At 34.4% G+C, this 25,022-nt stretch overlaps 1 protein-coding gene and 1 non-coding gene across 10 annotated transcripts in view; both read left to right on the top strand.

Annotated features, from left to right (window-relative positions):
• Positions 1-25,022, top strand: part of CCDC91 (coiled-coil domain containing 91) — a 364,665-nt gene that overhangs the window by 266,526 nt on the left and 73,117 nt on the right. For all 9 annotated transcript variants that reach the window (XR_008663567.1, XM_055318678.1, XM_055318677.1 and 6 more), the window contains one exon: positions 2,233-2,346. Coding sequence is in view for 8 of the 9 variants with exons in the window: in XM_055318678.1 (XP_055174653.1) it covers positions 2,233-2,346 (114 nt within the window). In the remaining variant the exon portion in view is untranslated. The remainder of the gene's footprint in view (positions 1-2,232; positions 2,347-25,022) is intronic.
• LOC129505726 (U6 spliceosomal RNA) lies at positions 20,304-20,409 on the top strand. Its single transcript, XR_008663582.1, has one exon. It is a non-coding gene; the product is annotated as a U6 spliceosomal RNA (small nuclear RNA).

Consider the following 25,022-nt stretch of genomic DNA (forward strand, 5'->3'; position numbering starts at 1 on the left):
ATTTACTGATTTGACCCTTGCTAGTTAAACATTCTGATTGATATTTAATGTGCTGTGAATTTGTCTTTAACGTTTAGATAATCCAGGTCTACAGTTCTTTTTTTTTTTTTTTTTTTTTTTTTAGGTCTACAGTTCTTATCTGCAGTTCTAAAATTTCAAAAACCTTGAAAACTAAGGATTTTATACCTCAGCTGTTGACAAAACCTGACCTGAACCGATATGAAGCTTTTTATACTTTTAATTTACCCACATAGTATGAATGTTCAGACTCTCTACTACAGAACTATTAATATGTTGTATTTCAGGGGGCTTAGTAATATTTTATGCCTTTCTAAAATATGAAAATTTTCAAATTTCAAATTAGTGTGAAACCAGTAAGAAATATAATAGTAGATTATTTTATTTTAAATAATTTAATTTGTTCTCATTTTTGTCTTTGAACATTTATCATAGGTTTTCACATTAATCTCCCCAAATAATTAGGGAAACAACTTAGTACTCTGTTTTATCAATGGAACTAAATCTTAATGTATTCAGTGACTGAAGATAAAATAGTAAGCATTTTCAAAGTTACCACCATATAGGGATTTGCAGATTTGTGGCTTCATTTTATTTTAGGAAAGGAATTTTCTATTTTAGGAAAAGAATCCAAAAAATTATGAGCATAGCCATATTAAAGTAGGAAGAGGAGATATGATCAGGCAAATGATAAAAGATGATATGTATGCTGCTAATATTTCTATGAAACATGCTGAATATCACATAACCTTTTTAAAATACAGAATCAAATAAGATGTCATTCTCCTTCAAATAAGCAAGGCTTTAAAAACTAATAGGACTGAATATAATCAAGGATGTAAGAACACAGCCATTTCCATGGGCTGCTTATTGAAAAAATAATGTGTGCAAAAGGTCAGAAGCCTTAATAGGACCAAAAGTTATATCCTTTGGCCAAAATGATTCTACGTCTTGATTCATCATACAGAGATACTTAACATGCACCAAAAATCTGTATATGGATCCTCATCACTGCTTTATTTTATTAAAAACAACCAAAATCCACATGAGTAAGGATTGATAGAATAAATTCTTACATATCCCTGTAACAGAATGTAAATCATATTATGAAGGAATGTATAACACATTAAAATATTCAAAATATATTTTAAGGGTAAAATGTCAGTTAGAAAATAGTATGTACAGTTTGAGCCTCACTCTTTATACCCAAGTGTGAAGATGTGTCTATGTTGTTTTGTGTTCATAATTTTCTATATTTTCAAATTTTCAACAGTAAGTATATTCACAGTAGGAAATTCTTAATATTATTTTGTATTTCCTGGGTTATATACACATATCTAAAATTAATTGGGAAAAACTGAACAAAAACCAGCATACACTACAAAATGAAGAGTCCTCAAGAATAATAAAATGAAACAAATACTCCCACAAAGTTTCAAGGCATTTTCCCAACTGATGGCCTGTGAAAGAAGGATGCTCCTATATAGATAAGTACAAGTTAAAGAAGTTTACTTTGTGGCATTCGTCCACTCCATGATACATTATTTTAGCATTATTTTACTTTCTGAAAAGTGTTCTTCTTTTTCAGAATTTTAGCCTTTTTTCTCATCTGAATTTCTGAAATCTCCAAGTACTTGATTGCAATTTCAGCAAAATAGGAAGTACCACTTTTCTCCCCAGATTCTCATTTCAAATATTAGCACAGAGGGTGGAATTTTTACCTCTTATTCATGTGTCCAGCTCTCAACAACTTAACCTGGCAGAAGGACCAAACTAGCTGTAAATCTTCACCCAGACCACACTTGATTACTGTATGATGGGAAAATTAAACGTGAATAAAACAGCTAGAGCATTAGGGTGTTCTTGGAAGAATAAACACAAGTTGGAAGTCTTATGTGGATAGTGCAAAGTACAGGAAGGCAATCAATCATGTAAACATCAAATGAAAGGTTGGTAAGGAAGCCATTGGAGTCTGTCAGTCGCTCCCTGCAATAAATGGCTTATTCCATTTCTTTTCCCTTTCAGTTTAGAAAAATGAATCCTGTGGAATCTCTAACATCCTAAAAGATTTTGTAAATTCTTATTACTGTTTAAAGATACACTTTCAATGGAATGAGTATACCCCATTGCAGAGAAACTTTAGTTTATATGAAATGGACACAAACATGTCATAGTGCATACCTCGCTGACTATTTTTCCTCCTCCCACAAACAGGAAACTGTTAAGGCAGCAATAATAGAAGAGCAGAAGCGAAGTGAAAAGGCTGTGGAAGAGGCAGTGAAGAGAACAAGAGACGAATTGATAGAGTATGTAAAAGAACAGAAAAGAGTAAGTATCCCCTGAAGGGTTTTAATTTGTGCTTCCATAAGCTGAAACATTGGCTTTCATACAATAACATGACATTTTAAAATATTTAAAATGTCCTTTGTCATCTAATTTAAGAATCTCTGAGATTCTTTTTCTGATATAATTATATATTCTGATAGTTACATCTTTAAACATAAATTCCATCTGTCAACAAAAGCAGCACGAATAACTTCTTGTTAGACTCCTAGAAATGACCTCTAGCATTTCCAACTTAAATTACCTCATGAAGAAAGTAGACAGTTTTAGATATTTAGATTTTTTGCCATAAGTTTGTTAATTTCTTACTCTGTTTGTTGAAATTTGCATACACCCTTTAGGCCTTCTGACTGTGTTAACACCACTGTGGTTCCAGTAGACTTCAGTACAGTTACCAAGTTAAGGTTCTTCTATCATTGTTCCATTTTGGAAACATAATTCAGAATATGCTTCAAAGAATTCAGACTACATATTGAAGCTTTACAAAATAAATGTCACTTTGGTACAATGTGTGACTTATTATAAAGGTGTGAGTCTGAGCAATGGCTGAAGATCATAGGTCAAACTTAATTTGTAGTCTTTTCAACAAATCTTTAGTTTCAAGTAACAGCTAAGATAAGAAACACATAAGACGTCTAATGTAATCTCTGTAATAAACGTATTCTAATATAGTACATAATAAGTAATATAAATTTTCTTATACACAGTGTTTTGTGTTTTATTTATATGTTTGGTACAACATGTCATATATTATAGAAGTAATATATTTAAGGATTATATAATATATTAGGTATAAATATATAAACATAGCATTTACCATGTGTGATATATAATATAACATATTAATAAAAATATAAATAAAGCATAAAACTGTGTATATGAGGAAATTTGACATGTGATTTCTAAACTTAATTGGTGGTCAAAATGGCAAAATAAATAGAAAATGTAAGATTATCTTTCAGTTGGCAGTTAAGTAGAAGGCTAAGAGTACAGTAAAAGCACATGACAGCAGCTTAATCCCACTCTTAATTTGAAGTCAAATTTGTAATGATACAGAGAAAATTCTCATCCCTCCATAGCTGACATTAGGTTTCAACAAAGGAGAATTTGTCAGTACAATAATTACCCATTCACAGAAGCATTTTGTGTGGGGTTAAATTTTTGTGCATGTTATCCAGGTGTTTTTAAAAGCAGGTTCACCAAAATAAATTCCTGATATGTGCCTAACCTTCTGAAGAGAAAACTTTGAGCCAAAAATAGTCAACTGGCTTTTCAGAAAGTGATATATTCTCAGAAAACTGCTATTTCCATATGTATCCCCAAAATGCTTATTTTCAATAGTCTGATTTAAAAGTAGTCATGCAGCAAAGGAATTATAGATGCTTTCCACATATGTACAGCAACTGCAGTAGTGGAAGAACATAGACTTCAAATAAATTCAAGATGTCTTACCAGTATATCCATTTTTTCAAGTTTTCTTAATATATGACCAATTCTTACTTGAGCCCTAAATCTGAACACGAGATTATAGAACAAAGCAAGCCTTTCATAACATTTTAGATTAGTATTTTTAATTAAAATGGAAAAGTTTTTTCTTAAAAAATTCAAAATTCTTTACTTTCCCATCAAAATGAGTCATGCGGCTGCCGTAACAAATGTTTAAAATGAGAGCAAGAAATACCCTTCTAGGATTTATCTGGTTCCTTTGTGAGCAAACTAAACCTTGAAGAGAACTGACAATGAACTCCACCAATTTAATCTGTGTGTTCTCACAAATCCTATTAAAGAATTAGTATTCATTTGTATTAAGCCAAAGTTCTCACATGTAGAAACATTTATTAAATAACAACAACAAAATCATGATAACATTTGGTTCTATTTGCACCAAAGTTCCACTTCTTTATGTTTATTCTTGAATATGGTAAGGAGAATAAATTTAATATCGACCTTACAGAATAGTTACTAATAATAAATGTATGATAAAATAGGACATCTAAAATAAGGACTCAGTGATATGTGCTATGACTTTTATCATTTTCACTGCACTATCCGCGGGGAGGGGGGGAGCAGAAACTCCTAGTAGCGTCATTTTTTGCTAATGAAAAATGTGCTTTTCAGATTAATATTTGACATTCTCCTTCTGAAGTTTATAGTGTGATTCTAAAAGTTTATTCCAGAATATTAGAACTGATTTAATCAGTATACTAGTAGGAAGTTTATTACTTCCACTTAGAGGTTTGGGAGTTATTTTTATATCACTTAGTGGAATACTTTCAATATTTGAATGTTTCCATCTCTTCAAACAGAAAAGCCATAAAAAAGGAAAACAGAGAAAATATCTGAAATGGAGCACCAACTAATTACTAGACCTCTTTTTTATATAACTTTTTAAAAATTTAGATTCTCTATATTCTTCTTCTTTCCAAAACTGGATTTTAGTATTTCAAGTTAATTTGTATGAATGTCTTTGGGCTTGGAAATTTTTCACAAAAAATAAGATATCTCATAGCTTATAAAGTCATAGTTAGAAGAAACAAAAGTTTTTTAGCAAATTCATAATCTTCTTGTCTCTTTCCAAAAGACTAAATTAGGGCAACTCATCTCTACTTCTTCCTTTGTAAGATGGATTTCTATTTGCATCAGAGAAGAACAGTTTTCCAGAACAAGAATTTTCCTTTCTCCTCTCCAGCTTTTTTTAACTAGAGAGTCAACTTGAGATTTTCAGCGTTAGACACCTCAAAAGCCCTATAGACCTTGGTTCCAACTGGACTTATATTCCAGTCTGTGAAGTAATCTTACCCTTTTGAAGTGTTCAGAAATCTTTGAAGGAAGAAGTCTAATGTTGTGTTAGTTCCTGTCTTTATATGTCTATTGTCCTAAACAATTTTTCCTTTGACATCATCTTACCCTTACCAAGTTCACTAAAAGGCTGAAATGAAGACTCTTTTCCTTACATCTTCCCCTTTAGTCTTTTACTTTTAAAAGATAGGGAAACAAAATGAAAAATCCAAATGCTTAACTTTGCAAATAACTTATAACTTGCTCTACAGTATAAGATGCAGTAGAATCATAGATCCCCATAAAGGATGACATTGCCTTTTCTGTGTGTCTGCAGTCAAGTTTTTAATCAATTGTCCAGTCCTTTTAATTATTAAAATTCTATGAAGAATTAGAATTAAAATTACACAAGAATTAGAATTATACTGAGAAAATATTTTGCTTTTAAATGCCATTTACCAGTTATCCTTAAATCAATAGAGATACTACCAAATTTTATAAGTACTACTTATCCATCTAATCTAAACATCTTCGGGGATCCCTGGGTGGCGCAGCAGTTTGGCGCCTGCCTTTGTCCCAGGGCGCGATCCTGGAGACCCGGGATCGAATCCCACGTCGGGCTCCCGGTGCATGGAGCCTGCTTCTCCCTCTGCCTATGTCTCTGCCTTGTCTCTGCCTCTCTCTCTCTCTCTGTATGACTATCATAAATAAATAATTAAAAAAAATTTAAACATCTTCAATAAGACAAAGGGGCTATCTATACATGTACTAATTAAGTGAATTATAATTTATGCTAAAATTACATAATAAATCATTTACTAAGTTGGATACATAGTACTTATATTGTTAGTCCAAGTCATAATAATAACCAAAAATTTAAAATGGAATCCAAATATCCAAACGAAGAGAGCTTTTTAAATGATCAACCAGAAAAATAATTCAAATTAATAATGGATTTGTTCCAGTGATAAAAATGACCTCCTTTTAAGTATTCTAAGTAATAGAGTTTTTTAATCCTCTGTAAAATCTATATTGTTAAGCCTAGAAAAAGATTGTTATTATGTTGAACTGTTGAATTCACAGTTAACATGGAATTGAAAAACTAGTGTTTTGTAGCCTCAACTATAATAAATTTTCCATTAGTTTATAAAAATTGTCTTTTTTTAAAGATATATTTATTTATTTTAAATGACTATTTTTTAAAAAAACATTTTATCTATTTATTCATGAGAGACAGAGAGAGAGAGAGAGGCAGAGACAGAGGCAGAGGGAGAAACAAGCTCCATGCAGGGAGCCCGATGAGGGACTCGATCCCGGGACCACAGGTTCACAACCGGAGCCAAAGGCAGATAGATGCTCAACTGCTGAGCCACCCAGATGTCCCTTATTTATTTATTTATTTTAGAGAGAGAGAGCACGTGTGAGCGGCAGGTGGTGGGTGGGTGGTGATGGTGTGAAGGAGAGAGAGAGAGAATTTCTAGCATGCACCCTACTGAGCATGGGGCTCCATCTCAGGATCCTGAGATTGTGACCTGAGCTGAAATCAAGAGTCTGATAGTTAAACAACTGAGCCATCCAGATTCCCCTAAAATTGTCCAATTTTTTAATAAATTTAGAAAACTTCACTATAATTTATACAACAGTAAAGAAAAGGTAAATAGGAAAATCTGAAAAGATTTTAAAATAAATTTATCTGTGAGTCAGCTACGTATCTTTAAGTAAGTATAGTGATTTGCATTGGGAAGGCCATAACTGTATTTCATTAAAATTTACATTTTGGTCCACACTCTATTGAATCATTATAAATGCTACATAAGATATTGCAAACAATAGCCCATGGGTCAAATCTGATTTGCTACTTGTTTTTGTAAATAAAATTTTATTGAAACACACAGCCATACCCATTCATTATGTATCATTTTTTAGCTGGTTTCATGTTGCAACAGCTGGGTAGTATCAGGACCATATAATATAAAATATTTACCATCTGACACTTTATAGAGAAATGCTTATCAACTCATATTCTAGGCCATCAAAATCATTTTGTGGAGAAAATTTCTTTCAGACCTTTAAAATATTTATTTTTTCATTATGCCTCATTATAACTAGACAATTGAAATTCCATAGGTGCCATTCTAGAAAAGATTTTTCTCTTGATATTAATTACCAGATAAGGTATTATTATAATATATTCCATCTTGTGATTAGTGGCATAAACTGTATTTTAGGCTAAAGGAGATTATAGAAAAATGAGATAGGAAAGCCCACATCCCTTGACACTTCCCTAGAGAGGAAGAATTTGTGGTTTATAATGACCTATGGCCCTTGGATTAGAATAGAGTGTTCCAACCCATCCCACAAGTTAAGACTGTTACACATGAGCTTGCTATGAGGGAGGAAGTGTGAATAACATTCAGCAAGCAACAACTACTCACAGCCAAGCAGTGATTCCTAAAAAATAAAATCTTGTCCAAATGTAATAAAAGATTATTTTTTTTTCCTCTTAAGAACCAGAATTATGGCCTGTGTTTTCTAAATCACCTCCAGGAAAATAATCTTCACTTTAGAGGATCCTTTTAATTTAGATCTTTAGTGAAGACTAAGAAGCAATTATCTTCACTTCAGAGTTTTTGTGGTCAAGGCATTGTCAGAATTTCTTAATTTTAAAAGGACTTTTTTAGTCCAGTTTTGCTACATATTCTTGAGTATTTGCATCTTAAACTAATTATTAAAAGGTGGTATTTGGCCAAAATGAACTCTCTGATCAGTTCGACAGTCACTTGAATTAAACATGATTTCAAGACAGTTATTTAATATCTTACAGTGCCTTACTTTTCTCCTCTTAATATTATGGAAGTTGTACTGTCTGATCTCTAATATCTCTTATGGTTCTAAAATCTATAAACACTATGCATAACATTTTCCTTGACAACTGATAAATCATTTGAGGGGTTTTAAATCCATGGCATAAAATTAGTTGCATCGTACTAGTTCTTTTATACATTATTTATACATTAGTGTGGAAAATTACACTTTCTGACATTCCCCAGCCTTCTGCCTCATTTTCATTCTAATTAATTGGCCTAATTAATTTCTACTCATTCTGGGGCAGGCTGCATATTGCCTATGCAAGAAGCATCTGCCCTTCTAACTTTTGATTTGGGTTTCATATAAGAAGATACTTTTATCTGACCAAGGCATATTAAAATGAATATATCCTCTCATGTGCTTGTTGTCCTTTCATTCTTACCTCATTTTTTGATGCCAAAGGAATTAAACCTACTCTACACCACCTGTATTTCAAGTTAACCCGTAAAAAACTTATCTTCCAAATTTATAAAATTTCACCCATTTCAAATGATACAATAACAAATACATAGAAATATATATCAATTTGGAAATAGCCAGTGCAAATCATTTTGCCAATTGATGTTTCACTAGGTCATAAATTTGTCTTCTCTCTAAATTTAAAGAATAGAAAACTTAATTCAGAAGGGATTAGTGAAACCAGTGAGGTGAATGGGTTTTAAAAGGTTTTATAGTTTATATGGGTGTGGTCTAAAATTTTTACTTTTTTTAATCTTAAAATCTTTGAAAACCTGTTTCATACAGTATACCTTAAAATAAAATTTATTGCCATCCTTCACTTTATATTTTAATAAAATTTCTTGATCCTCTTCCTTATTTTGCCATAGTCAGTTACATAAGAATTACCGTGAAAAACTTTGCTGACGTATGAACAATCATGATTTCTGGTGAGGCAGATCACTATGGATCATTTCCATTTCAGTAATTGAAAAGATATAGATACAGCTTAATGCTTTCCACAAAGCCCATTGTATCTGTTTCAGGAAATAACATTATGTTCCAACGTAGAATTAAAATGACAATTTAGGCATGTACATTAGAACTGATTAGGTACAGCAGTTAATGCACTCTTCTTTAACTGTTTTGGGAATAGCATTTTTTTTAAAGAAAAAAAATTGCTTTTTTTTAAGATTGTATTTATTTATTATGAGAGACACATAGAGAGAGGCAGAGACATAGGCAGAGGCAGAAGCAGGCTCCCTGCAGGGATCCCCATGTGGGACTCATCCCAGGACCCCGGGATCATGACCTGAGCCAAAGGCAGATGCTCAACCACTGAGCCACTCAGATGCCCAAAGAAAAAACTTCTTAAAATACAGTAAGTGTAAATACTTGTGTTGGGATCATTTAGTACTTAAAAATGCTTATCTCTGATTTTGTAGAGTAATTTAAAGTATTCATTTAAGAATTTCCAATCACTTCTTGAATTATTACAATGACAATTGGTTTTATTCTTCAGGGAAAGGTTTTAACTTTTTCTTAAATACTAAGATGACTTTTCTCCAGCACTATACTAACATTCTTAAAATTTAGCTGATGATAAGAATTGGTTCAAATTAAGGACAAATCAACAAAGCCAAAGTGTCAATTTTAAGGTATATTATGGCAATTAGGAATTGACACACTTGATGGATATACTATCATTGAAGGCCTGTCAATTAGATATCACTTTTGAGATGGGCCAAACCAAGGGAAGCTTTTACTCAGAACAGCTAAATATCTCATCATATAAATGGTGAGCAGCTGGTCAAGAAGGAGAACCAGAGGTCAGACCCAGAGGAAGCAGTAGCTACCATAGGCCTCAAAATTGAGATGATGATAACAATGATGCTGAAAGCTAATACTTAGATAACATTTACTATATTCCAGGCACTAGTCTAAGGATTGTGTGTGTGTGTGTCTGTGTGTGTGTGTATGTGTGTGTCTGTGTTCATTATTCACAAGAATATTATTAGCCACCAAATCATAAAACTAGAAAGTGATAGTCTGGCTCTGAAATCTGAGCTATTAACCAGCAGTCTCCCTCTGTGGGCAAGATGCAGCAATAAAGACTAGGGACAAAAGTTTGTGAAAATGCCGAAATGAAAATTTCAGGTTAAAAGCTAAGAACAAGAGTATAATAGACCCATGTTTCTCTTTTGTTAGCTGTATGGCAGATAGCTGTGGAGGGCCAAGAGCAACATGCTCTTTAAAAGGCTAAGTCTTGTTTTAGAAGGGAAGTGTAAGACATATTAAGTAATTACATAAAGACAAAATAATAGCTTGAAGCAATAGTAAACACCATAACACATGGCAGTGCTTGAATAAAGGTCAAAAGCATTATGCTGACATAATTGCAATAGAAATCCAGAAGATCATTTAAGACTAGGGTAATCAGGGTAGGTTTTTTTGTTTATTTCGGTTGGTTGGAAACCAAAATATGGACTAGGCTATGTAGAAAAAAGAGGAGAAAAGTTTAAAAGATCTGAGATTGTTCAACTGAAGAAACAGTTTCTGTGGAAATTCAATAATATAGAAACCTAGAAAACATTATCTTAATATGATCTTACTGTTAAAGAAATACCTACAAATGTTCAATGTAAGTGAAATCTGGGCTGTTGAAGTGAAATGTTCTGTATCAGAAAACAATATAAAACAACAACCATTTATTGAGTGCTAAGTTTGTCCAAAATACTATGGTAGCTGCTTTATTTACACTATTTTATATAATCTTCAAAACAACCCTAAAATAATATCTGCAGTTTATGGACAGTTTATGAGAGTCATTGGTATTTGATAACGGCCCAAGATCAGTAAAAGAGAGTCAAGATTTTAACTTGGTTCTATCTGACTGCATACCACTTAGGGAGATTCCCCAGTAACTCCTTAATTCTGGTTAGATAATTCGCTTTGTATGTTGTTTTTCAGATGGCATTTTAGAATTGTCAGTTTCTCCATTAGCAGGCTTTTAATACACCTTTCTACTTGTACAGGCCCCATTTAGATCAGTTAGGTAAATCAGCTCCATCCAGACAGGAGGAAAAGTAGAAAAACATGGAGAGTGTGTACTTACACACACCTCAGTTGGGCAGTTGCTTGCAATTATGTGTTGCATACAATTTATAAATTAAGTAGATATGTTTTTTTAAGATTTTATTTATTTATTCATGAGAGACACAAAGAGAGAGAAAGAGAGAGATAGGCAGAGACACAGGCAGAGGGAGAAGCAGGCTTCATGCGGGGAGCCTGACGTGGGACTCGATCCTGGGTCTCCAGGATCACGCCCTGGGCTGAAGGCGGCGCTAAACGACTGAGCCACTCAGGCTGCCCAAGTAGATTTTTTAACGTAGGTTTTTCACCTACTATGAACTTTTGAGCACCCTAGCAAAGACTATTGGTTTAGATTATTTTAAATATTATTTCATTCCTACAGGGTTTTAAGGTTTTAATTTATACAAAGAACAGGCCTGACATTATCTAATTATCATGACCATATTAGGTGCTAGTAAAAGATTGACAAAGTGTTAAAATGAGGTTGTTCTAAAATGCATACCATAAACAGGGCTATGAAGTTAAAACCACCACCAGCTTATGTAGTAGCAATGATAAGGTAACGATAACTTTGTGTTTTTGTTTTTTTTAAAACCAGTCTAATTCTACTATTCTAGGTAGTATTAGCTCTATCTTTTGTCAGATTAACACTGTATTTAAAACTAAAACACTTTGCCTATTCTCTTTGGTTTTCACAAAAGTCCTGATGGGTATATTCTTGGAATTAGTACACATTTCTACTCATATACAGGCTAATGCCAGACTTCCTTAAAATTATATTTCCTCTAGGAATTAAAAATGAAACAAAAGTAACATGTCAGAGTTTTTTCAATCCTTTGAAATAGATCCAAATATGCAAGTCATTATTGCAAATAAGTTTTTTATGTAGCAAATTAAGAAAACTGAGTAATGATCCCAACATAATCTTTTTGAAAAACAATTTTGTTAAATTTTGACATAGGGGACCCCTCGGTGGCGCAGCAGTTTAGCGCCTGCCTTTGGCCCAGGGTGCGATCCTGGAGACCCGGGATCGAATCCCACATCGGGCTCCTGGTGCATGGAGCCTGCTTCTCCCTCTGCCTGTGTCTCTGCCTCTCTCTCTCTCTCTCTCTCTCTCTCTCTCTCTCTCTCTCTCTGTGACTATCATAAAAAAAAAATTGACAGTGTTGGCGTGGATAATATTGTTTAAATTTAATTTTATTCTATTTCAGCATGGAGCTAAGCAGTATAATCCTAGCATTTATTTGTCTGACACTTCATAATGGCTCTCAAGTCTTAATTCTATCTTGGTCAGTAGAGAGAAGAGATTTCTGTCATTTACAAGAAAGATACAAGAATTGAACAATAGCAATTCAAGTTTTGCATTTATAAGAGCTTTTGTAAAACATTTATTAAAATAATAACTTTGTGTAAATAATAGGACTATAGAAATTATATCTGTAGGATAGTGTAGGCTTACTACGTAATGGGTTAATGTTCTTTGTGTTGTCTTTCATATTTATGACTATGTGTTGCTTTCCTTTCTTTGACTTATTTTTCAAATGTATAAATAGTTAAGAGATGAGTTATTTTTCACGTGCTGCTTTTTAACTGAAACCTCTAAAATGACTGTTTTTTCATTTCCTTTCTTTATGAAAATCTCAGTAGGAAGGAGATGGTCTTATTACTAAAAGACACTGGGTAGTTTTTACATTTTAAACTACTTGATTTATTATATAGTTGTTTTCCATCATATGTATCTCCTCAGCCATCAGTTCTTTCCTTTGAAAAAAAAAGCAAAAATAACAATTTGGTTTGTAACTAATAGTGCCTTGGAAACAGCATGAAAAAATCATTTTCTAAGAGATGTGGTATTTTTCTTCTCATATGAAAACAGAGAAAACCTCCTTGACATTCTGTTCATTGCTGATTCATATGCACTGACATGACCTCTCTGTGCTCCTGTCTTGCTTTGGAAGCCTTGTGCTCACTCTTTAAAGGAAGTCCAATTATTTAATACATGTGCACTTGAGTCTATAACAGGTAGATATCATTTATTATCATCACATTATTTTTGAATGAAATCCATTAGATTATGGGTGAATTACATGTCTGACTTAGTCTTTGACCAACTTATCTCACAATTTTTCTTATTTTTAAAAATAGGAATATTAAATTTTACTTTTCTTTCTGTGGGATTGATGTACCAATGTATAACTCTTCTTCTTGTTTCTCTTTTTAAAGATATTTATTATCCTGTATTCTTTTTCTGGTTATTTTTCATTCATTCTTCTCATCTTTGATTGGTTCAGCTAAGACTCCATGCATGAGATTCCATAACCCTTAGTTTCATACATTAAACTGCAACATTCATATGAGTTTACCCTCTAAGAGCTAATTTTTATCATAGCATCCCTTTAGCAGAGAATTTGAGATTAACCTAATTAAGATTCTATAAATATATGATGGGTTGTTGGTCTGTTTGAAAACTATATATTTTTAAAATTCAGACTAAATTCCTAATTTTAAGCAACAGAGGTTGACTCTGATTAAGCAGAAAAGGAGTTTATTTTATTAAGAGATTATTGGGATGGGACAAACAGGCTTTGAATCTCAGCTTCCAAAAGCAAAGCCCAGAACCCTGACATAGAACTAGCATAGTGAGGAAATCCTATCGCTGCTGCTTCCCTGCCAAACGTGCCCTCCGCGTGCGCTCCCCCACCCCCCAGAAACTCATTGCTTTCCCTTCTCCACTTACACCACTGCATCTCACAACGTCTGGTTTTTGGTCCCAAAAAGCCAAAGTCCCTGCCTTTACCTTCACCAGTAAAGAAGGTCCCATATGGAGTTTCATTCATCACATTGCTCATTTCTTGTTGAAATCTCATGGGGGTAAACCTGATTGGTAGACCTTTAATAACATGTCTATAAACTGGGTACAAACAGAAGCTAAGAAAATACTCTGTGCATTCTACCTCACAGTGACCCAAGTTATAAGCATAGACTATCTCCTGATATGTTAAGGGTTTTCACAAAATACCAAAACAACAAAATACAGCAACATATACTATTCTACATTGCTTGGCTATTCACCATCAATTTATACCCTTTGTCAGTACTTAAACCCAACCTTTAAAATATACCCTTCTTTCATACTTAGCCACATTAACAGTAACATCAAGTAAAATAATAACAGAATACTGCAGCTATCCCTTATAAAAACAAAATGTGTTCTTAAAGGGAATGGCCTAAAGTCTCTTGCAGCAACTAACCACAAGGCAAGTATAGCTGAATAGGAGTGATCTGATCATGTAACATCTGCTGTTTCCTTCTCAAGTCTCATTCCATATATGTCACATCATTTAATATAGCTTCCTACTGAGCACAACTGATTTAATAGTTCAGTGAATCACCTTAAACCAAGTTCATTTAGGGCAGATCAGGTCACATTTATTTTTTTCCACAGTCCAATATACAGACTGTGATAGGCACTCAGTAATGAACTAAATGCTCCCTTTCAAAGGAACAAGTTTCCTGCCAGATGGCTTTGCTTGAAAACCTTAGAGATCTCTGCTGGTATTCCTTGATCAGAACTTGTCACAGGCTCCATCTAGAATTCTGATAAAATAATAATCATTCTAAATCCATTGAATCTGTTGGTCACAAAGGCCAAGTATATGCTCTGTAGCCCAGATTAACTAGGAAGTCTCCCTTTTCCTTTTGTCCTCAGTCAAAGCTAGAGGCTTTCAGGTCAGTTCAAAAATAGATCAAAGCAAGATTCCCAATGAGATATATATTATTTTCAAAAAGACCCACATACCACTGTGCCTCTTTCTTAGTGGCAGGAGATCCAAGGTGCAGTTAGTTATCTAACTTTGCAGAGGTTATCCTGATATGCTCAAGATCACTGGACCCTCAGAAACTTTACTGAGATGATGCTCTTGTATTTTCATATGATGTATCTCCCACCTTACTGAACTTATACTGAACTTATAGCTATGTTTTATGTATCTGTACAAAGGATCTTGAATGTTTACTTCCTGCTTTCGGGTCCTGGAGACATGTTGTCATTGTCGTTGTCCCATGTCTTGGTGAGACAGTAATTGTCTTTGTGAAATATACTATGGTTCAGAACCAAGTAATTTGTATAGCCCTAAGATGAAATGATTTATTGCTCTATGAAAACAGCTCTTACAGGTGTTCTCTCTCTATTGGGAAAGAAGGAAAAAATCATGTGCAGATGAATAGTCATATACCTGGTGCTGAGTGCTAGTAAAGAATGCACATGAAACCACTATCTGATTAAGCCTCAGTAATCTCCTCTCCTTCTCTAGTACCAGCTATACACGCTCTGTGTTTAAGGTCCTAGTGGGTTGGATATGAGGCAGATTCAGGTTAAAATTCCATTTATCATTTGATTCCCACAATCATCCTTTGTGACCAGTAGTCCAGAGTGGTATTCTGGGTCCCCTGTTCTTTAGAGTTAGTTCAGAAATATTCTACAACAGTACCCCAAAGACCTGGTATTTCCATTTCTTCAATGCAGTTACCTTGAAGGGAGAGGCCAAGCTGAAAGTTTACGGTTTATCTGTCCTGTCATTACAATGCATGTCTTCAGGAATTTGCACTCTCTTCTCCACTCAAAAAGCTCTGGGTCTGCGAAGTGACTTAGGACTAGAAATTGAAAAAGACATTAAAAATTTTTGTTGTAGAGGCTGGAGTCCAGCCTCTCTTCATTAAACCTAGATATCTTATAATTTATTAAGTTGGAATTTTTTGGATGCCTGTTGTATGGGTCATTTGATCAAGTAACCAAAGTGGTCAGTGCAGACCAGAGCATTATGATTACAACTCAACTCTCCTAGCAAATGCAATAACCTTTTCCTCCTACTTCTTGCATTATAAGTGTTTCTGCCTGATGTCAGCCACCTTAGCATCCCATTATCTACATTGAAGGCAGTGTTACCTATGAGCACTCCTGGTCTATAAAAGGTAGTCAGTGTTGTTCACTGATGCTGGCTTTTCCCTCCCTGGGACACTAAGGGATAGCTCTTGGCTGTGATTTTTGCTTTGAACCGAGAATTTGGAATTACGAACATCTCATTATCTCTTTATAAGCTGTGCTGTGGAATTAAAAGCACATGATTTGTCTTCATTACTCTTTATATTGTTGTTCCATGTTAGTAGCCACTGGATCTTCTGAAGTCTTGCTTTCATTGGTCACTTCATTTCAAGTGACCATAGTTAATAATGTGTTGCTTTGGTACTGCAGGCTGCCAGATTTTACTTTTTTTTTTTCTTTCTTTCAGAAACCATCTGGGATTTTAGAGCCATCAGCCCTTAGAGAGCCAGAACTAACCATAGATCTTTCTGATTTTCCTGAGGCTAAATTGCCTTCAGCCCCTTCTTAGTTGCAATTTAGTATCAACCGGAGCTTTTCTCTTAAGCAGCAGAAGTTGTCTTGGCTAGTTAAGAGTAAAAAGCTTATTAAAAGGAAATTGAGTATCTGACCAAATTGTTGAGAGCTGGAGAATCAGGGTCAAGGTTAAGCTTCTAGAAACAATGCTAAAACTATACCACAAAACTTGCTTAGAGATAAATCCCCCTTTGCTGGGACATTCTCATCAAGAACTAGAAGAGCCCATTGCCAGTACAACCATTTCAGTAGCCAAGAGTTGAATTGAATGTATCTCATCTTTATGAGCAAAATGGATGTTACACAGAGCTTCCTTCCTCTCATTTTGCTGAATCAAAGTCCATCCACTTGACTTTGATTAGCAGAGCCTTCGGAGTAGAGCAGAATAGATAACTATGTTTTCTGGGTTTCACCTAGGGGAGTCATACCTCATAAGGCTAAAAATTCATCAAACACAGGAAGGGTATCAAAAATCAGGGAACATTACAAATGGCCACTACATATTTTGGGAAGTTTTTCCAAGTTGCTATAGTTACTGTAGAAATATTTTTCCAGCCTTTTAGTCTCATAGCTAATTCTAAATCTGATCCTTTGAAGTCAAACTACATGGGTTTCATTCTTACTAAAACAGTACTTTAGCAGTCGCCAGGTTCATCAGACATCTTGTAGAAAATTTGCCACTTGGCCACCACAATTTCAGACTTTCTCAAATAATCTGACGTTTCTACAGTTAAGCCCAAATGATGTGATACTGTTCAGAGGATATGAAGTATTTTGGATAGATAAGGTTTTCTTATGCTAAAAAATAGATAGTTTTAGAAGGTATATATAGATTTTTTTTTTTTTAAGATTTAATGAATAAGGTTGTTCTTGAGTAACCAACAATTTTATCTTTCGTAATTTAGGGACATCTTATATACATTAGTCATAGCACTTGTTTTCATAGAGTGATAGCCACAAAGATTCCTAAAATAAAAAGAACTTGATTAACTTGTCTTTTTACTGAATTCACCTAGATTAAGTTTCAGTTGTGTCCTGTGTCCTCAAAAACATCTTTGTTCTCAGTATTTACATCACCCTCATATTGGTGGATCTCTTTTCTTCTACAGCCTCTCCATTTTCTTGCTTTCAGATCAGACCTTTGCTATTTTTTTCAACTCTAAATTAAAATTGAAGAAATCATCAGAAACTATATAGCAAAGTACTTTTTATCAAATTAAGTTACATATGTTCTAAGTCTGAAAAAAGAGTCTTTGATCCTTAACTACATAGTAAGTGTATAGGTTTTGTTGTCTCTATTTTCACTGGTCCTGTTTACTTCTATCTTTCTTTAAGATTCTGGGCTATCAAAGATTATGGCTGCTCAAAATCTGGCTGCCAGTCAGAGCATTATTATGCTAGTAAGTTTCAAAGTTAGATCCCTCCAATCCACTTGAGTCTTTTCCAGATAATGTTTTCCAATGTAGATAATTTTCTGAACATTTGAATAGAAGTACAGTATTTTAGGATAAATCCTATATCTAACATTCAGTGTACATTGGGATTGATTCATTAAATGATCACACTATTCTTGTCACCAACATTTTTTCATATTTTCATATGTTTTGCATGTATAATATGATCATTACCTTGTACCAGGAACATATTAATCATAGTTTCTTTGCCATTTTACAAGAATTTTAATGTCTGCTTTTTATTCATCTGTGGGGACATTTGGTATATAAAATAACTTTGATGCTTAGTTTTTCCTTTATAGTTTAGAGTGCTTATTCATTTAAGATTTAGTGTGACTATAATATATTCAACACTTTGCTTTTGTCCTCAATATTTATTCCATTCCTGTGGTTCACATTTTCCTTTTCTTATGTATCATGTGTTGAAAATGAAAATATCTTGTCTGGGGTGGAGCTTAGCCACTGGACTAAACAAACATGCTCTCCTTCTGCTCTTAGTTGATTTTAGTGGTTAAATTACTAAAAAATTCTGTTAATAAGAAAGAACTTTTACATCTACCTTTTTTGTGTACTTTCATAGTTAGTAAAATTTCCTTCCTTTCACCTCTCCCACCAAAATGCAACTTGCTTACTCATATTTCTTTTATATTTAAGACCCTGACATTAGTAGTCAACAGATTAATGAAAATAGCATAGATATTCAAGAATCAAAACTTTTGAATTTAGTGAAAGAAATTAAACCACTGGGCAGCCTGGTGACTCAGCGGCTTAGCCCCTGCCTTCAGCCCAGGGCGTGATCCTGCAGACCCGGGATCGAGTCCCACGTCGGGCTCCCTGCATGGAGCCTGCTTCTCCCTCTGCCTGTGTCTCTGCCTCTCTCTCTCTCTCTGTGTTTCTCATGAATAAATAAATAAAATATTAAAAAAAAAAGAAATTAAACCACTTGAACAGATTTCCAAAACTCATAGGGTATCTATGATGGGCTATCCAACTCATGTTCTTCTTATGTCAGAGGCAGAAGTGCAAGCGGAAAAACCCAAACACATGAATACTGCAAGTTTCTGATTCTGTCACCTCTGATTGTGGTTGAAAGCAAGTCTTATATGGCCAAGCCGAAGGTCAAAAGGCAGAGAAGTACATTCTACCCACCATGAGGCCAAGCATGTTTTACAGTCAAATTCAACATCAATGGAGTAGAAAACTAATCTTCCCATGGAAGTGGGGGAAAAGAATGGGTTAATAGTTGCCAAATAGTAATTTAATCTCTACACCAACTAATCTAGGTAAGCTATCCTCTCTCCTACTAACCTTACTTTTTCATATTGTGACCCCATTTATTTTCTTCTTAGTCCATATCATTTTCTGAAACTATTTTGTTTGTATTGCATTATTTATGCATTCATTAAATATCATCAGACACCTAGTATGTACAAGGCAGTACTCTATGTACTAGGAATGCATCCATTAAAAAAATAGATCAAAAACCCATGCTAATTGCCTGTCTCCCTCACTAAAGTATAAGCTCCAAAAGAGAAAGAACCTTGTCTGTTTTGTTCACCACTGTGTTCTCAGTATCTCAGAATAAACTTGGCACATAGCAGATATTCAAGAAAATTTTGTTTCATAAATGAAGAAATGCCATTAAACATTTATGTAATCTAACTCCATTTGCTCAGACCCTCTGCTTATTAGGCAGCTCTCTGATTGTGATTTGTTTAAACATTAGGGAAGTTTATAGACTGTATTGTGAATTTGAGTTACTGCAAGTCTTTTGAGAGAAAGATCTGTGCTTAGTATTTTGACAAATCTGAGGTCTGTACTTACACAGTTGAAAACTAGTCCTTCAATGCAGTAAATTCACCATGGTAAAACCACCCTGAGAAACTTAAGAGATAGACACCATTGGCTAAGTATACTTGTAATTCACTTCTAAGCAGATAATGCAGAGGAATTTTAACACAGAATATATGACACCCAGTGTCTCATGGGGCTTCTGCTCATTTTAGATACTTCTCTTTTTTGCTTCAAGTTTCTAACAAAAATAGTTTTAGTGATAAGGTATTAGTTCTTTCTTTAGGCTCATACATAGCAAGCACAAAGGGTATGTGAAGAGCTAAATTAATTAATGGATACTGTTATCAGGTTTTGATCATGAAAGCTGTGCTACTCATTTGCTTTAGGCTTAAAGCTCTAGTTCAAGAACTTTTACTCCAATTTACAAAACTAAGGAAGAACTTAACAAAAGATTGTCAGGAGATCTGTTCTATAGAGATTTGAACTGCATTATCAATAGTCAAGACAGGAATGTTCCCAACTCCCATTCCTGAAGCTGTAATTGTATTATTTTTACACTCAAACTATTAGTGTCTAATAGGATATAGTCTGGTTCGTGTTTTAAATAAAATCAGTCAGTCCTCACTTTATTGGCAGCATATATACTAAAATTGTAATGATACAGAGAAGTTCAGCATGACCTATGCACCAGGATGACACATAAAATAAAATCAGGTCATAGCAATTCTCATATATACTTCATGTTCTTAAAACTTTTTTCATGCATTAGGCTATGAGAAATACTAGATGCCCTTGATAAAGTCTTTTAAGAGCTACTACTTGCTTAAGAATGTACTAATACTGGGGTGCTTGGGTGGCTCAGCTGGTTAAGCCTCTGCCTTTGGCCCAGGGTCCTGGGATTGAACTTCCTGTCAGGATCCCTGCTGAGAGGGGAGTCTGCTTTTCTCTCTCTCTCTTTCTCTCTGTCTCTCTCTCTCTCTCTCTCTCTCTCTCTCCCCCCTTCCCTTCCCCCTCTGCCCTTCTTCTCAAATCATTCTGTCTCAAATAAATAAAATCTTATTTTATATATATATACGCATATATATACACATACACACATATATATACACACACAATTATTTTACTACAATAGTTCTTAATAAAATAAAAGTGATTATGAACTATTTTATAGAATGGTGATGTAGCACTCTTGAAAAATAGTCTTATACCAAGAAAAAAAAATTCCAGTATTTTTATTGACAACAGTTCTTGAGAGTTCTGTTGTAATGATTTTATGTATTCTATTCACTCATTAACAAATGCCTATTCAATATTTATATACAAAGTATATACTATAAATAAGATAGATATAATCCCAGCAGTGCCAAGGATTATAGTCTAATAAGGATATAGGAAAAAAACAGAACTTGCCACACATGTAGGAATGCTAAGAGAGAAGTGGGACAGGGTGCTATAGAAGCAATGGGGACCTAATGAAGTCCTAGTGGATCAGAGAACTCTTCCCAGTGTAATGATATCCAAGCTAAAACTTTAAGAATTAATTCTCTCTCCCTATATCTATTGTATAGGGAAATCTATCTTTAAAATATACCCAGATTCTGATTACTACAAGTGTCTAAGCCACCATCAGCTTTTGCCTGGACTTCTACAAAAACCCCTAACTAGCATCTTTACTTCTACTCTTGCACTGCAAAGTCATTTTTCAGACTTCAATCAGATTATATCACTTCTTTACATAAAACCATGAAATGATCTCATGTCACTCAGAGGACCTGGAGTCATTGCAGTGGCCTATAGGGCTCTCCAAAATCTGGCCTCCTGTTTCTTCTCTCATCTCCTGAAAACACCAAACCTAACTGTAAAAACACTGCAATTTCTTCACAGATTTTTAGTGTCACATAGCACTCAAGTCAATGTTTTCAAAATTTCACTAAACTTGACCTACGGGTGAAATTGAAGAATGAGCCTCATGATTGAAAAAGTGGAGCTAACTCTGCTGTGTTTCAGATTTCACCTACATATTATTTTGAGATATCTTTTTCGGCTCTTACAGCCATCAAAACCCAGTGATAAACTACATCTAGAACCAAATTTCTGTATCACAAAGTACTAACCCAAGATTTTTCAAATATAATGAAGCATCATTCAATTACATTAGTCTCACTTTTTAAATAGTACGTTTTATGACATGTATAACATATTAGTAGAAAAATACAATATATGTTCATAAATTAATAAGTAACCATTTCTTTGGGCTGTAGAGCTTCCATTTTAGACCACTGGTTTTCTCCACACTTATGTCTAAGAAAAGTTAACTATAAAGATATTTTCAAAAGGGACAGTGTACTGAGGGGGAGCACTTTTTACTTGTTAAGAAAGTTTCACTGTTTCTTGAAGACTCTGCATTTAGTCTGTTTCATTTCTCCTAACTGGAAAACACATTTGAGAGGGAAAGTCAAGATGGAAAGAGATGCAACATGGTTGTCATATTTGATTTATACCACAGCTATTTCAGTGCTAAATTACAGTTATTTTAAAATATACCTCACTCCGTAAAGACCTTTGATAAAATGCAGGATGGTGTTTGTCTCATTTGTTTGGTTTTATTGTTGTAATATTGTTAGGAAAGCTATAAGCTTAGGGAATGTAGTAGAGAGCCAATAAGACTTAAAACAATTCAAAGAACAGCCAGATTGCTTAGGGAGTAGTCAAGAATGAACTCACTTTTAGAGCAACAATGATAAGCTATTATTTACTTTTCTAAAGAACAGGATTGAGATCAATTCATGAGTAAATTCATCAATAAATCAAATATATTTATATAGTACAAAAGAATTATAAAATTTGATTCATTTTTAAGGAATTATGGGATGATGAGTCTATATATATATATAGAGAGAGAGACTATAGTCTATATATATAGTCTATATATATACACACACACATATGTATGCGCATTGTACAGAACAGCATATGACTGTTGTAATATGTGACTCAGCTTATCGTTGCTCTGAGCATTTAGAGAAGGGAACATGAAGAAACAGGGCAGACTGTAAAAAACCGTAGTTTTTCATCTAGCATTGAGAATTGTGGCAAACAGTGCTAATTGCCTACATAATATGAAGTCTCTCCTTCTGCCCCACTAATAGAATCCCGAGGTTTTTAAAGGTAGCAATATACACAGTTACAAACAGGCATTCCTCAAACTCCTTGTCAGCCTTTGGTGGCCACATAAGCCAGTTCTAGCCATTGAGGTGTCAAAGAGAGTCGATTGAGAGAGGCTTCTGAGAAAGCTCTTTTTCTGGTAAAAGTGGACAGACTCCTCTGGCAAGTGTGTTTTGCTTCTCCTTCTTTGTCTTTCCTATCTAGAACACAAATTGATGCCAGAAGGTGCAACAGCCATCTTATGACCAAAGAGAAAAATATATATATATATATATATATATGCTATTTTAGGAAAATAGTCTGGTTCCTGGACTGCTTACTCCCAGAAGCTATCGTGCATCTAATAATAAATTCTTCTTCAAGCCACTGTTTGCCAGATTTCTGTACTCACAGCTGAACACACTTCTGACTGAGAAGAAGGGTTGGGATTTGCATAAGTAAAAATATAGAGGAAAATGCCAAGCATCAAATCACAAGTGGCATCAACAATATAAACATACAATTCAGAATCAGAAATGGATGTCACTTATTTGAACACCAGGTAAAGACTAGAGGCCCCTAGAGTGGTTTGTTTTGACTTAACTGTTTTTAAATATATAAATTGCCTTACTTATTTTGGGGAATTGTTTTTAATTATTTTCTTTTTTGTCATCTGTGAATTATCTGTAAGACATGGCATTCTTTTGTCCATTCTTCTTAAATGAAGGCAGAATTCCATAAGTCCACACTTTTAAATATTCAGTAGTCCATAAGTCAGGTATAGACTCCTGCAAGCTTTCCCCCATTATTTTTAAAGACCTTAAATTGTTATCCCAGATAAGCTGTTATAACAATATTGCCTGTCTTCCAACAAGTTTACACCACAGAGATGATATATTCAGAAGAATTAGTCACCTGAACTGAATGTAATTTCTCAGCAGCATTATGATGGAGGACCATCCTCTATAAAGGATTGGCACCCAGCAATATTTCAGTGAAATCGTATTTTTAAAAGTATGAAAGAGACTATAAGGGAAAGGAGTGAAAGGGTGTGAAGAAAAATTAGAGAGGAAGACAAACCATGAGAGACTCCTAACTCTAGGAAACAAAGGGTAGTGGAAGGGGAGGTGGATGGAGAGATGGAATGATGGGCAGTCATCATTGGGTGTAATGGGCACTAAGGAGGTGATGGGCACTAAGGAGGGCACTTGATGGGATGAGCACTGGGTGTTATACTATTTGTTGGCAAATTAAATTTAAATATTAAAAAAATTGAAAAAAGTGTGATACTATCTCATACTTTTCTTTAGCTATAATAAAGTTTGATTTAATCAAACTAAGAATAAAGAAAACTCTCAATAGTATAAAATATGTAAGGCAGTGAGTGTGTTAGCATAATGTGTTTGAACTGAAAAATGTCAGCTTTACAAAAGGAGGAAAAGCTTCACTTGTCCATTTCCATATTTGGTGTACAGCCTCCCATCAGTTACACAAGCCTCTGATACCCTTTCAACAAAATCTCTTTTCCTACAGTTAGCCTAATCCAGTTCTATTGCTTGTAACCAAAAAATTCTACATATATAGAGTAGCTGGCTATATCTTATATCTGGGTGAATCTTGTAATTTGATAAGTAGATAGCATTCATCTGGTCTCTGGTGAGAAGGAGCTAGTAGAGTTTTATGTAAGGAAGAGTGGGAATCACTGAGATACCTCATTCTTTTGCTCCCCGTAGGAAGTGAATGAATATATAGGCACAGCTTCACATTGAAAAACACTCCCTCGGGCAGCCTGTGTGTGGCTCAGCAGTTTAGCACCGCCTTCAGCCCAGAATCGAGTCCCATGTCAGGCTCCCTGCATAGAGACTGCTTCGGTCTGTCTCTGTCTCTCAAGAATGAATGAATGAATGAATGGAAAGAAAGAAAAAAAGAAGAAAGAAAAGAAAAAAACAAAGACACTCCCTCTGTTCATGGTTGAAATGAGCACATTCTAAATCTCATAGTATGTGTTTTTTTTTTTTAATTTTTTTAATTTTTTTTTTATTTACTCATGATAGTCACAGAGAGAGAGAGGCAGAGACACAGGCAGAGGGAGAAGCAGGCTCCATGCACCGGGAGCCCGATGTGGGATTCGATCCAGGATCGTGCCCCGGGCCAAAGACAGGCGCCAAACCGCTGCGCCACCCAGGGATCCCCATAGT

The sequence above is a fragment of the Nyctereutes procyonoides genome, unplaced genomic scaffold (assembly GCF_905146905.1).
Source record: "Nyctereutes procyonoides isolate TBG_1078 unplaced genomic scaffold, NYPRO_anot_genome, whole genome shotgun sequence".
NCBI classification, from domain to species: domain Eukaryota; kingdom Metazoa; phylum Chordata; class Mammalia; order Carnivora; family Canidae; genus Nyctereutes; species Nyctereutes procyonoides.